A 15,256-nucleotide genomic window follows, 5' to 3' on the forward strand; every position below is an offset into this window, starting at 1 on the left:
GCGGAGATAGCATTGGTGATATCTCTCCAGTGCTTTGAGGTTCCTGCTGTAGAGGGTCCTCTCTCAAAAGTTTTTAAGATTGGGTTTGAGATATTGATTTTTTCCTATTCCTCAGATAGCCAAAGGCTTTTATGGTGCATTGAAGGAGATGATGATAAAATTAACCAACGTCTTCCTTTGTTGAAAGATATGGAAAATGCTCTACAGCTATCAGTCTCACCTTGAATCTTTATTGTCAGAGGGTACTGCAAAGTACTTTCTCTGTAGCTGTGACACTACTCTGTACTGTTATTGTTTTTACCTGTACTACCTCAAAGCACTCTGTACTAACTCAATGTAACCGCACTGTGTAATGAATTGATCTGTACGATTGGTATGCAAGACAAGTTTTTCACTGTACCTCGGTACAGGTGACAATAATAAACCAATACCAATAGTGTTGCAGAACAGGGGTAGAAGGTCTTTGGTTTGCAGGTGTTTAGAATAAGGCCAATTTTCTTATAGTCTTCAGTGAACAAGTCAATGAAGACTTGGAACTCATCATCCAAACATGTGCATGTGGAAACTTGAGCAATGAAGTTGGGGTGAACTTGATTCTCGGGTGACGATGATGTAGGCTGAACTATTTCCCACTTGCTCGAAGAATTAGAGGCAACCCAGCAGAATGCTTGTTGGAAATGAGATGCAGCCTCGTGGTGAGGAAGGTTAAGGGAGATGGAACAAAGGCAGAGCCTTACATAATCCTGCACTGGGACTGGGTCAGTGGTGGATCAATTGGCTGTAATCAGGGCTTGCATGACATCGTGCAGCAAATGTAGGATGGCGAGGCATTTCTGGGGGCCAAGCATATTTGAGAAGGATTCTCTACTATCTCTCTTGGCTGACAGAGTCAAAGACTCATAGAAAGTCAGAAAGGCCACGTGCAATGGTTGATGCTGTTCCCCGAATTTCCTTTGGAGTTGTCACATAGTGAAGATCATGTCCGATGTGCCTTAGCTGGACAGAATTTGCACAGCAATTCTGGGAGCAGCTCAGCCACTGGGAGGCAGCATGGACAACCCTTAATAGTCACTGACTCAGATTTGTCTCTTTCCATTTTGGTCACAGTTATGGTGTCTCTGAGGTCACCTGGCTCTCTCCAGATGTGGGAGGTGAAGTCGTGAATTTGTGATTGAGTTCACTCACTGCCCAGTTTTAGAATTCCAGCAGGATATTGTCTGCTCCCACGGCCTTGTGATTTTTCAGTTGAGATATGGTCCTTTTGCCTTCTTGTCGGTTCAGGCTGGTGGTGAGTGTGGAGCAGGTTGGAAGTCAAGGCCACTCACTTCAAGGACAGAGTGTTTGGTTGAGGAGTTCTTCTGGCGAATGCTGACTGCCTCCCTATCCTCAATGAGCTCTCTTCTGTTCTTCGGGGGTGGGCCCTTGACTGTGTGGGCTGTGGATAGTCTTAACAGTGCTGAAGAACCCAAATATCTTGGTCATCCTGTATCTCCTGGACTCTCCCCATCCGCCGTCCCTTCTTTCGGTGATGGGTTCACAGAAAATACTCACTATGATCAATAATACAAAAAACGCTCCACAATAATTATTTCTTTCTTTTTACAAAATTGGGAGAAATACAAACATCAGTCCTTTAGGAACCACAGTTCAACAGAAATCCAGAAAGCAACATCACTGTTTTGGCCATAATCCTTTTTCTACTGGGAAGTAAATGAGAAATGTCACGATTTTTGCTGTCTGCAAGTTTAAACCTATGGTTCCTGACAAAAAATATCTTTATCTTTATTAGTCACATGTACATTGAAACGCACAGTGAAATGCATCTTTTGTGTAGAGTGTTCTGGGGGGCAGCCCGCAAGTGTCGCCACACTTCCGGTGCCAACATAGCACGCTCGCAGCTTCCTAACCCGTACGTCTTTGGAACGTGGGAGGAAACCGGAGCACCCAATACCCTTACATGTTGCACGCGTGGTCACCGAAGAACAAGGAAGTCACCGCACGCTGAACCCAGACATGAACTGTGACTCTTCAAACCACCGCCGTGCCCAATGGCTCACAGGAACTGAAGGGGAAACGTCGAGGATACCCAGTGAAATGAGCAAAGGCCTAAAGGTTTGGCATTTTGGCTCACACCGGGGGAAGTAGACCTGCAAGTTCACACAAAGGCTGGCGGATGTGAGGTTTTTGACTCTAGACAAAATAACCAAACACTGAGGGAGTGTAGCCCAGAAGAGATTGACTCATTGACCTGCCACAGACACAGAGTGTGTTTCAGGGCCTGTATTTTTTAAAATATTGGTCCAGTGATGGAAATACAGTTTCCTACTTTCATCATTCCGCATCAGCAACAGAGACTCGTTGGTGAACATGACGTGGATGTCACTGATCCAGCTTCTTCCACGGACTCTTATTTCACAGGGACACTATTCATCCCCGGTATCTCCTTGATGTCTTTAAATGAGATTACCAACATGGTGTTAGATAGCAATGAAAATCAGAAAAACTGCAGATGCTAGAAACCCCAAATCAGAAAACGGTCGAAACACTCAGCAGGTCGGGCAGCAGCCGTGCAAGGAGAACCAGAGTTGTCGTTTCAGGTCTGTGCCCCTTCGTCTGTTTCATTCTGCTTCTCTTTCAAAGGCAATGGATCGCAGGCTGAGGATATGTGTTGTCCATTTTGTTGTGTAACTGTAGTGATCGACCCCAGCACGGCAGTCTCTGCACAGCAGACCCCAGAAGAGAAATGGCTCTGTTATTTTTCTTTCATTACTGTTATGATGGATGAGTCGCTGGTGAGGCCAGAATTTAACCTCGAGGGCCAGGAGGGCCCTTGAGAAAGTAGTGAGGGTGGGGTGCTTCCATAAATCTCCTCCAGTCTCACAGTGCTGCTGATCGGAAACCCACCTTTCAAACCTGTTGCACAATACACACAAAATGCTGGAGGAACTCAGCAGGTCAGGCAGCATCCATGGAGAGAAGTAAACAGTCGATGTTTCGGGTTGAGACCCTGTATCAGGACTGCATTTAAGGTTTCAAAACCTATTCTATTAATACTTTAAATTCATTTCTAATGATCAAGATCTATTGTGGGTAACAGTCCTTTCAAATCCAGTTGGCTTTGATACATAATGCTCCAAATCACAGGGCATATGTTGACATATTGGAGCCCAGGGTAATTGGAGCTGAAACCATGTGTCAATAGGTGTTTGAGATCCAGTACAGGCAGGACAAACCACAGCCTGTCAACGTTACATCTTCAAGTCAGTCATGCAGAGAGCCGTGCATGTGAGACAGCTCCCAACAATGATGCCTGACCTTGTTTTAAAAGTGGACAGGACAGACATTTAAGATAAGTGTTCAGTGGAAAACAAATTGTGCTTGTCAAGGTAATTTAGTTTCGATTTTAATCATCTTCTCAGAAAAACTGCGTGATGGGGAATAATGGAGGTTTTTAAATTATCATGGCCATGCCAGTTCTTGGGAAGTGCTTTTCAATTAGTTCTACTCCCTCATGCATTAAAAAATCTTATTCAAATATAAATCCACTTTTTAAAATCTGTAGTAAATTTAGCTCTGCCACTGCTTCTGGTAAAGCACTCTGAGGTGGATTTTATCCTTAACCTTCAGGGGTTATGGGTTCCTTCTTGTTATGTGCTCTGCCCAACTCTGCTTTGATTGTAATAACTTTTTCTCCTGGTGTTTCCATTTGTAGTTTTAATGATATACCAGGGAAGTTAATGTGACATGGTCACTGTTCTCTCCTCGACTAGCTTCGTTAGCGCAACGCTATTACAGTGCCAGTGATCCAGGTTCAATTCCGGCCGCTGTCTGTAAGGAGTTTGTACGTTCTCCCCATGACTGCATGGGTTTCCTCCGGGTGCTCCGGTTTCCTCCCACATTCCAAAGACGTATGGGTTAGGAAGTTTGTGGGCATGCTATGTTGGCGCCAGAAGCATGTGACACTTGCAGGCTGCCTCCAGAACACTCTATGCAAAAGGTGCATTTCACTGTGTGTTTCGATGTACATGTGACCTATAAAGATATCTTATCTTATTGTCTGACAAGTTCTGACAGATATTTTCTAGATTGTTTATTTCAGATTTGGCCCTGGATCTGAAGGTGGTGGAAACAGATCACCCCATCAGCACCTCTCCAACTGCTTCACTGTCTTTGGCTTTTACTTGCTGGATCCTGCCACTGTTGAGGATGGGAATGTTCTTAGAGCCTTCTCCCATTAGCTGTTTAATTGCTTCATGGTACAGTACATAGCAGGACTGCAGGGCTTCAATCTGATTCATTGCCTAACTCTGTGCATTGCTTTTGCCGTTTTGCAGGCATGTCGTCCGATGTGTACCTTCACAGAACTGGCGTCTCATTTTAGAAATGTCACATTGAACCGCTGGTTCAATGGTTTGAAAGGAAGTGTAAAATAGTGCTATGCTGGTCCATCAGGTCACAGGTTGTGGTGGAATAGATTTCTTCACGTGTTATGCCCTCATCATTACATCATTGCCAGTTTATCCCATTTAGTGATATGGGAGTGCCACACAACACAATGGAGAGTGTTAGGATGAGATGTCGTCTCCACAGGGACTCTGCATGGAAACACTTACCAACACAGTCGTGGACAGAGAGAGAAAATGGTGAAGATATGATCACACAAACATTTCCAATGTTGCTTCTTGGATCGCCCCCTGCAGTCTAGCAAACATAATATTACAGGCTGACTGTGCTGAAAATGTCTTGTTGAAAATGATACTACAATTGATACTGAGCACCTCCCTGGTTTTGTTGTTACTGTCTGGAGTTCACTTTCATACAACTGATTGCGTTGCTGGGCTATTTCAGACCCTAACACTGTGGGTCCAGAATCATGCGGAGGCCAGGTTGTGTGAGAATGACAGATTTCCTTTCCTCAAAGGCATTTTATAACAACCAATTTGCTTCACTCTTACCATCAATCATCTTTATATTCCAGATTTATTTTAGCAAATTTAAATTTCTGAGCCACTATGATGAGATTTGAACTCACGTCTCTCAATCATTAATCCAGGCTTCTTGATTACAAGCTCAGCAATGTAAGTATGCTACCTTTTTCCTGCCACATTGATCAGAATTTCACATAGTTCTTCAGGAGGGACAAGGCTCCCTCTATGTGAGTTCACTATCACCCCTGGCATTACGTCAACCCTTCCAGAGTACAGAGCAGAGAAACAAACTGTCTTTTCTAGTCCACTCAAGCTTCTTCTCATCCTTCTTCAACGCATACCCATTCAGAAGGTTTATTATCAATTCCACCTGAAATCTCCTTTACTATCTGTAATGGGCCTTTCAACATCATACTAAGATTTCTTTATTAGTCACATGTACATTGAAACACACAGTGAAATGCATCTTTTGCGTAGCGTGTTCTGGGGGCAGCCCGCAAGTGTCACCACGCTTCCGGCGCCAACATAGCATGCCCACAACTTCCTAACCTGTACGTCTTCGGAATGTGGGAGGAAACTGGAGCACCCGGAGGAAACCCACGCAGACACGGGGAGAACATACAAACTCCTTACAGACAGCGGCTGGAATTGAACCCGGGTCGCTGGCGCTGTAAAGCGTTACGCTAACTGCTGAACTACTGTGCCTGCCTCACTGTTACCTTGGACGTCTCTTGTATGTTGTGTCCTCCTGTTACTCCCTTTCACAACCATACAGTGAGCCTTTAATAGCCTTTACCTCTTGTACACCACTGGTTTGGTCCACTTGTTCAACTTGATTTCCACCTTCCTGTTTCTGATCATGGGGCAGGCATGGTAGTGTAGCGGTTAGTGTAACGCTATTACAACACCAGCGACCCGAGTTCAATTCCCGCCGCTGTCTGTAAGGAGTTTGTATGTTCTCCCTGTGCATGGGTTTCCTCCGGGTGCTCCGGTTTCCTCCCACGTTCCAAAGACGTACGGGTTAGGAAGTTGTGGGCATGCTGTGTTGGCGCCGGAAGCGTGGCGACACTTGCGGGCTGCCCCCAGAACACTCTACACAAAAGATGCATTTCACCATGTGTTTCGATGAACATGTGACTCATAAAGATATCTTATCTTATCATTAGAACGTCAGGGCAGGTTCAGTAAACGTAAGTAAAAGAAACTACAGATGCTGGAAATCTGAAACAGAAGTTGCAGGTAACACTCAGCGGGTCAGGCAGCATCTGTAGAAGGAGATTGTCTCAGGTGGGGTTGGGATGTGTAGAACAAAGGGAATCTCTCCGATATGGCTTGGGGGGGGGGGGCAGTTACCAGCCAGCCTTCTGCCAGGAATATCACACCCTCCAACTTTAGGCAGCTTACTTGTTCTCTCGGAGACACAAGAGATTCTGCAGATGTTGGGATCTAGGGCAACACCCACAAAATGGTGGAGGGACTCAGCAGGTCAGGCAGGTCCTGATGGAGGGTCTCGGCCCGAAACGTCGACTGTTCCTTTCCCTCCATAGATGCTGCCTGACCTGCTGAGTCCCTCCTGCGTGTCGTGTGTGTTGCTCTTTCTTTCTGTTGGTGTCAGAACTGACCATTGTTGCCTGTCATCCTTCTGGTTCAGTTTTCCTTACTCTCATTGACCTGTTTGGAATCACCCGGTCAGAGATACTCCCCTTTCTTCTACACATTCCAATCCCTTTTTCTCTGAAGAAATTTAACTTGTTTTTCACTCTTCTAGTTTGTGCGAAGGGTCCTGGACCTGAAACGTTAACCGCTTCTCTTTCCAAAGACAATGCCTCACCTGCTAAGTGTTTCCAGCATCTTCTGTTTTATTGGGGCAGGTTCAGTCTCCGTCTCCACCCTAATTCCTGATGCACAAACCAATCGCCTTCCTCCATTCACAGGAAGAGGCACGCACAATTGCTTTCTGCTTTCTCCGATGGATTCGCTCTATTCCATGTCCCCTAGGCCCATGCCACGATCTTGTGGGCCCCACACCAATGTATAACCTTACGTAGTAGGCATACAGGAGTGAGATAGATCGGCTGGTTGAGTGGTGTTGCAACAACAACCTCGCACTCAACGTCAGCAAGACCAAGGAATTGATTGTGGACTTCAGGAAGGGGAAGGCGGGAGGACACACACCAGTCCTCATTGAGGGGTCAGTGGTGGAAAGGGTGAGCAGCTTCGGTTTCCTGGGTGTCAACATCTCAGAGGATCTATCCTGGGCCTGACACATTGATGCAACCACGAAGAAAGCACACCAATGGCTCTACTGCATTAGGAGTTTGAGAAGATTTAGTATTTCACTAAAGACTCTTGCAAATTTCTACAGATGTGCAGTAGAGACCATCCTGACTGGTTGCATCACCGCCTGGTATGGAGGATCCAATGCGCAGGATTGAAAGAGGCTGCAGAGGGTTGTAGACTCAACCAGCTCCATCACGGGCACAACCTTCCCCACCATCAAGGACATCTTCAAGAAGCGGTGTCTCAAGAAGGCGACATCCATCATTAAGGACGCTCACCATCCAGGACATGCCCTCTTCTTGTTAGTACCATCGGGGAGGAGGTACAGGAGCCTGAAGACCCACACTCAACGATTCAGGAACAGCTTCTTCCCCTCCGCCATGAAATTTCTGAATGGTCCATGAACCCATAAACACTGCCTTGTTATTCCTCTTTTGCACTATTTATTTATTTTGGTAATTTATAGATGCTTACGGCTTGCACTGTACTGCTGCTGCAAAACAACAAATTTCATGACATGTTTCACAACCTGATTTTGATTCTGTAATGTTCAGGAACAATAGAAAGGAGGAGGATTTGCAATGGGTCTGAAATGGGGTGGACTGGAGTTGGATGGTTCATGGAGCCCGCAGTGAATACGTCTATGCCAGCTGTCCAAAAGTCACCATCCAATGGTCCAAGCTGCATACGTGCTTAAAACTGGTAGGTTGTTGCACGGAGTGAGCTGGTGTGTCAGACGTTGGGAGGAAGAGGGGCAGGGAGTGAGCTGGTGTGTCAGATGTTGGGAGGAAGAGGGGCAGGGGAGGAGGCAGGGTCTGTGGAGAGACAAGAGGATTCTTACTCTTTTGGGCTCCTCTTGCGTGTTTTTGGAGTGGCTGTGGGTGCCACAGTGTGAGCCTAAAGTGCAGGGTGCACGTTGCAGGTGAAACGTTAGCTGTGGTCTTGCAGCCAGTGCAGCTTCCCATGTGGACACCCCAACAGCACACCATCCCACCGCACCACCCCACCACCCCACCCCCCTCCCGCCTGTTCTGGGAGCTACAGCTGGCCTCCTGGCTAAAGATTGACCTCAGGCAGAATATAGGCATCAAAGGAATGTGTGATCTGCCCAGTCAATGTTTCACCATTGGTTGCCCATTTCACGTTCAGAAACATGGATGATCAGCAGTTGAAAATCAATCCCATTATATTTTCTGAGTTTTCTTTATCCACCAACTTCTTTAGCTTTGGAAAAAAACAAAACTCTAGCATTTGCCTTCAATAGAATGTTTCAGAGAACATTAATATCATCAAATTTATCTTCTGCTTCCAGCAAATCAAACTCTGCACAATGACCAACATTAATGAAATACTTACCGGCAGTCCATCTTTTCCAGGGGCTCCCTGCAACGACAGAGCAGAGTTAGAAAAGGGTCCGAATGGGGAATTACCAATTAAAAGTACACCAGTTTGGCCAGTGGTTAAACACTTTGCCTTGCAGTGTTGGATCACTGCTTGAACTTCAGAGCTTAAACCAGGCAGGGTGTCTGTAAACATCTATCTAGCAGATTGCTAGGTAACTACATTCTGTTTTTGTGTTATTATGTAGTTATAATAAAGAACTACAGTTCCCAGTAGGCAATGCAAGGGGTCACAGGGGGGGACAGGAAGTGGCTTTAAAAAGACGGGGAGAGCAAGCCAGGCTGGTGTTGGTTAATAAAATGTTCAGATGTTAAACCCAAGCAAAGTTTGTCTCTTGATGAAGAACAAACATAACAGTTTTGTCAATGGTTTAGTTGATCATTCAAGAGCCCAGTTAGCCAACAGTGTCCTTGGCATGAATAAGCTCTGCCCTGCAACTAGAGAAGCTCTTGAAATATGGCTACTGCATTGGCTTGTCAAGCGATAGAACACACTCAGATGCTGGACCCATTGTTTCTTTTGTTCAAGGTTAGTTAAACAGAAGAGAAAGTAACCGAGCTACAATAAAGCCCACTCACTGGTTTACCGTCTTTTCCAGGTGGACCTGGGGGACCAGCTGGTCCTGGTGGACTAAGTTCTACAGGACTACCATCTCTCGTGGCGGGCAGGCCGGGAGGTCCTGGAGGTCCAGGGATTCCTCGTTCACCTTTCTCACCCTTGAGTCCCAATCCCAGTCCATCTTCACTCTATGGACAAATCAACATAAACCTAAGGTGAGATAATACTGCAAGAAACAGTGACAAATCTAATACAAAGGTAGACAGGTGGATTTCCATATTCTGTGAGTCTGTGCCGTTTACTAAATCTACACTATAAAATGGAGCAACAGAAAGTGGCTCTTCATTCTAGGGGATGCACCAAGGTTTAGAAACATAACATAGAAAACCTACAGCACAGTACAGGACCTTCGGCCCACAAAGTTGTGCCGAACATGTCCCTACCTTAGAAATTACTAGGCTTACCCATAGCCTTCCATTTTTCTAAGCTCCATATACCTACCCAAAAGTCTCTTTAAAGACCCGATCGTATCTGCATCGTTTGTCTCCGATTAGTTTATTCCCTGCATCCTTAAACTTCTAATTCTCTTTTAAAGGAATTTTTGGACTATGCAGGGGTTTGTGGCAGAGGATCCCATGTTATTATCAACAGCTGAGTAAGAATTAATTTTTGAAATCTCCTAAATTCTTTCTCTGATTATTTAAATGGAGACCCTCTCATTTTCATCTTGTTGACCAACAACTCATTGCTGGTCTCAGCTTCGGGTGACACAAAATTTAAGTCCTGTCCCTGTTGACGGTTTGACATTATTTGTTATTGTCAGATCCAGCAAGTCAGGGGCTAACACCAAGACTATTTGCTCCCAAACCACCTCCAGTTATAAAGTGTGCTCAGTGTCTGAATAACGGGATGCAGGAGGCTTCAGTGAATCAAGGCAGGTGGTATTTGGTTGGATTGCTCTAAGGTTTGACAGAGAACCTTGGAGGGAACTGGAGACCGGAGAATTTGGAGATGAGATTCTGGTTGAAAGGGAGGGGGGGGGGGGGGTGCGGATTGAACAACAGGTCGGATTCAGAGGAGAGGTGGGGATGTGATAATAGAGTCATAGAGCACTACAGCACAGAAACAGGGCCTTCAGCCCATCTAGTCCATGCCGACCTGATCTTCTGCCTAGTCCCATCTACCTGCACCCAGACCATATCCCTCCAAACCCCTCCCATCCATGCACCTATCCAAACTTCTCTTAAATGTTACAATTGAACCTGCATCCACCACTTCCTCTAGCAGCTCGTTCCACACTTTCACCACCCTCCGAGTGAAGAAGATCCCCCTCAGATTCCCCTATATATTTCAACTTGCGCCCTAAACGTATGCCCTCTAGTTCTAGTCTCACCCAACCTGAGGGGAAAAAGCCTGCATGCATTCACCCTATCTACACCCCTCATAATTTTGTATACCTCTATAAGATCTCCCCTCATTCTCCTGTGCTCCAGGGAATAAAGTCCTAACCTATTCAACCGTTCCCTATAGGACCAAAGAAGATATGAAAAAGAATAAGCGAAGAGGGCAAGAAGAATTTTAAACTTTAGGATAAAAATTTTAAATGATGCTGACAATCCTTGATTCAGCAAACCAGCAGTCAACATAGATAAGTGTGCACAAAACTGATGGGTCATTGGAACTTGGTGAGAAGAAACACAAAGCCCTGAATAAGCTTAATGAGATAGAAATATGAGGCCAGACAACAGAAGGTTGGGAGAGTTCCTCCTGAACTACTAAAGGAGGGAGGGAGAAGGGAAACAGGGAATGGCAGATTATGTAGGGTAACACCAGTAGTAGGGAATCTGCTGGAATCTATTTGTGAAGGAAGTGGTAACAGGGTAATTAGATATTAATAGGCTTGGGCAGAGTCAACATGGATTTGTTAAAGGGAAATTATATTTGGAAAATCGATTGGGAGTTTTTTGAGGTTGTAAACACAGAATTGTTGAGGCGGATTCAATGGATGTGGTGGACATGGAATTTCGGACCTTCAATAAGGTGCCACACAGGAGATTATTAAACAAATTTCGAGTGCATGGATGGTATTGGGGTAATATACTGGTGTGGACCAAGGAAGGACAGAAGTCTGGTTAGGCTGCATCCATAGAACTCTGGTTAGGCTGTATTTAGAGTATTGCGTGCAGTTCTGGCCACCTCACTATAGGAAGGATGTCGAGGCTTTAGAGAGGGTGCAGAGGAGGTTTACCAGGATGCTGCCTGGATTAGAGGGCATGTGCTATCAGGAGAGGCTGGACAAACTTGGGCTCTTTTCTCTGGAGCGGCAGAGGCTGAGGGGTGATCTGTTGGACGTGTATAAAATTATGAGGGGCATAGATAGGGTGGACAAGCAATATCTTTTTCCCATTATTGAGTGATCCAATACCAGAGGCATGCATTTAAGGTGAGAGGGGGTAGGTTCAGAACAGAGGTCAGGGGTATGTTTTTTATTCAGAGAGTGGTGGATGCCTGAAATGCGTTGCCTGATTGGGTGGTGAAGGCAAATTCATTGGGGGCTTTCAAGAGGGGCTTGGATGGGCACATGAATGAGAGGAAAATGGAGGGATATGTGCATTCTGTAGGTAGGAGGGATTAGCTATGTCAGCACAACATTGTGGGCCAAAGAGCCTGTTCTGTGCTGTACTGTTCTATGTTCTATGTTCTAAAATGGAGGGTGGGAAAAATGGATCATTTGGACTAATGGGATGCTGCAGGGAGTGGAGTGTCGCAAATGTTCACGCGTTAGATCAATGATTTGGTTGAGAGGATTAAGTGAAATATATTCAAGTTTGCTGATGATTCAAAGTTAGGTGGTAATGTGGGCTGTGAGGAGGCGTTAAGTCAATGGGTGCAGTCACGACAGATGGAAAGCATTGTGAAAAATTGAGGTCATCGACTTTGATAGAAAAACATAGGCAGTGTATGTTTTAAATGGTAAGAGACTGAGAGATTGAAAGGTGTTAATGTTCAGAGGTACTTGAGCATACTTGTACACCAATCAGTAAAGGGTCACCTGCTGGTACAACAGGGCTTTAGGAAGTAGACACCTGGAGATCTGCTCAAATGGTATGCTGACCACAAGAGTAAAGAGGCCTTCTTTAATTATACAGTGCCCAGGTGAAATCATATCGGGAGAATTTGGAGAAACAAAGGACTACAAATGCTGGAATCTAGATGGAAAACACAATGATGTCTGAGGAACTCAGCAGGCCAGGCAGCATCCGTGGAGAAAAGCAGGCGGTCAATGTTTCGGGTCAGGACCCTTCTTCGGGACTGAAGATAGGAAAAGGGGAAGCCCACTGTATAGGAGGGAAAAGCAGAGCAGTGATAGGTGGACAAAAGAGGGGAGGTGGGGTGGGCACAGGTCTGGTCTCCCTACATTTGATAGAGGTAATGTAGTAAATGTTCACCGCATTGACTTCTGAGATGGCAGGTTTGTCACATGAGGATGGCTTAAGGAGAGTGCACCTATATTCTTTTGGGTTCAGAAGAATAAGTGATGGTCTGATTGAAGTGTATAACATTTTGACGGGGTGCATGCAGACTCCTCAGGCTAGGGAGTCTGGAACTAGGGATTAGCTATGTCGGCACAACATCGTAGGCTGAAGGGCCTGTTCTGTGCTGTACTGTTCTATGTTCTATGTTTATCCTTTCCTTTCTCTTTGAGTGGATATTTATGACACAGTGAAGAGCTTCCTTGATTTTAAGCATCCTCTGCCTCATGTGTGAATGGGGCTGAAATGAAATTAAGTGAATAGTGTTTAGCAGAAAAGATTTATGAGGACGTTGCCGGGACTGGAGGGCTTGAGTTAGAAGGAGAGGCTGGCAAGGCTGGGACTTTTTCCCCTGGAGTGTAGGAGGCTGAGGGGTGACCTTATGGAGGTATATAAAATCATGAGGGGCATAGATAAGGTGGACGGTCACAGTCCTTTTCCTAATGTAGGGGAGGCTAAAACTAGAGGACATAGATTTAAGGGGAGAGGGGAAAGATTTAAAATGGACCTGAGGTGGAAACTTTTTCACAGAGGGTGATGGGTGAGCCTCCAGAGGAAGCTGTAGAAGTGAATGCAGTTACAAAGTTTAGATGATAAGTTCACGGATAGACAAGGTTTAAGGGGATTTGGGCCAAACGCAGGCAAGTGGGACTAGTTTGGATAAAATCTAAGAGAGTATAGGCCCTTGATCCAAGGGATGGACTGAGAAGGAGGTAGGTCACCCCACCTTCCACGTCTCAGTGTAAGAGAACGGTTACCCAATGAGGAGAATGCAAGCAGAGAGATGCAGTCAAGGATCTGTGCCGAGGAAGAGTAAATAGTAATAAGCATCCTTTTCATGGAGCATCTTTTGTGTTCTCAGGATGTGCCGAGGCATAACAGTCAAATAAATACCTCTGATGTGCAGTCAGTGCTGCAAATTACGGAGCTACAGCAACATTCACAAACATCTTTGAGGACCTTTGTTTTTCCATGACTTTGACAGGTTAATAGATACCTGGCTGGGCACCATGAAAACTTCAGTGGTCATTGTTGAAAACAACACAGGATCTGTGACTCTAACAGGGCATCGGTTTACCGTCCTTCCCTGCAGAGAAGCACTGCCCACAGTTTCACAGTGCACCACTTCCTCAGTTCAGCGCCAAAGTGTCAGTTGTGCTTTTAAGTCTCTGGAACGTGTTTTAAACTGACAATCTTTTGACTCAGACTGAGAGTACAACCATCAAGCTAAAAACACACCATTACTCAAGGCCCAAGGTGGTGCACTGGAGGCACAATCACAGCTTGCATTAGAGAAACAAATTCTGGTACTTGATATTGACTTCCAACAGCTCCCTAAACATTTTAACAAGAATCTTGTTAATGCCATTGCACGTCTAGAAAGGCGAATGCAGAGAAAGAAAACTTCAGAATCCTCTCTAATTGTGTTGCCGAATTCATAGGGTAAGGGATTGCTGTTCAGGGTAAGGAATTGCTGGAATAATTCATCTGCTGTCAGAGAGGCAGCTCTGTCCACAGTGAGGTCCCGACTGCTTATCGACAGCCCCCACCAGGAGGAGGCTGGTATTGCAGCACCAGGTCCAGTAAAGCTCCGAATGTTTTTTATAATTTTCAAAAACAAAATTTATTCATAATAAAAATATATACTAAAGAATAAATAGTGCAAAACTTTTTTACATTCATGGTCAATACATTCAGTAGTGTTAACTTATTTTCTTAAAACCATAGCATGCTCTGCCCGGGACTGCAAGAAACTGCAGAGAGTTGTGGACACAGCCCAGCGCATCACGGAAACCAGTCTCCCCTCCATGGACTCTGTCTACACTTCGCGCTGCCTTGGTGAAGCAGCCAGCATAATCAAAGACCCCCATCCACCCAGGTCATTCTCTCTTCTCCCCTCTCCCATCAGGCAGAAGATACAGGAGCCTGAGGGCACGTACCACCAGGCTCAAGGACAGCTTTTACCTTGCTGTTATAAGACTATTGAACAGTTCCCTTATACGATGAGATGGACTATGACCTCATGATCTACCTTGTGGTGACCTTGCACCTTATTGCACTGCACTTTCTCTGTAGCTGTGACACTTTACTCTGTACTGTTATTGTTTTACCTGTACTACATCAATGCACTCTGTATTGACTCAATGTAACAGCACTGTGTAATGAATTGACCTGTACGATCGGTATGCAAGACAAGTTTTTCACTGTACCTCGGTACAAGTGACAATAATAAACCAATACCAATACCAATACCAATACTTCACTACTTTAGTCTCTATGGAACAGTCTAGCTGTCAATAACCACTATTTTGAGCGGTGGGTCCCTCCTCCCAACCAAGAAGATACTCCCAGCTAATGAAGCAGTTTAAACACAGTTTATTTTATTTTAAGTGAGACATGTTTAATTCTAATAAGTAATTCTGAACAATGACTTGTAACTTACAAAGGACTTCCAAACACAATTCTTACAAACTAAAAAGTCAAACCAACAAGTTGCAGATGAACAAATCATCCGTTGCAAAAACCAAAGGCTGAGGAATGAATTCTAGGTCTTCT

General features: G+C 45.1%; 1 protein-coding gene across 4 annotated transcripts in view; it reads right to left on the reverse strand.

Moving 5' to 3' along the window:
- LOC127574270 (collagen alpha-1(XV) chain-like) overlaps positions 1-15,256 on the reverse strand; it is a 226,190-nt gene that overhangs the window by 91,126 nt on the left and 119,808 nt on the right. For all 4 annotated transcript variants that reach the window (XM_052023136.1, XM_052023134.1, XM_052023133.1 and 1 more), the window contains 2 exons: positions 9,188-9,355; positions 8,565-8,591 (listed from right to left, as the gene is read on the reverse strand). In XM_052023136.1, coding sequence (XP_051879096.1) covers positions 8,565-8,591; positions 9,188-9,355 — 195 coding nt within the window. The remainder of the gene's footprint in view (positions 1-8,564; positions 8,592-9,187; positions 9,356-15,256) is intronic.

This window comes from Pristis pectinata, chromosome 9 (assembly GCF_009764475.1).
Source record: "Pristis pectinata isolate sPriPec2 chromosome 9, sPriPec2.1.pri, whole genome shotgun sequence".
In the NCBI taxonomy this organism is placed as follows: Eukaryota; Metazoa; Chordata; class Chondrichthyes; order Rhinopristiformes; family Pristidae; genus Pristis; species Pristis pectinata.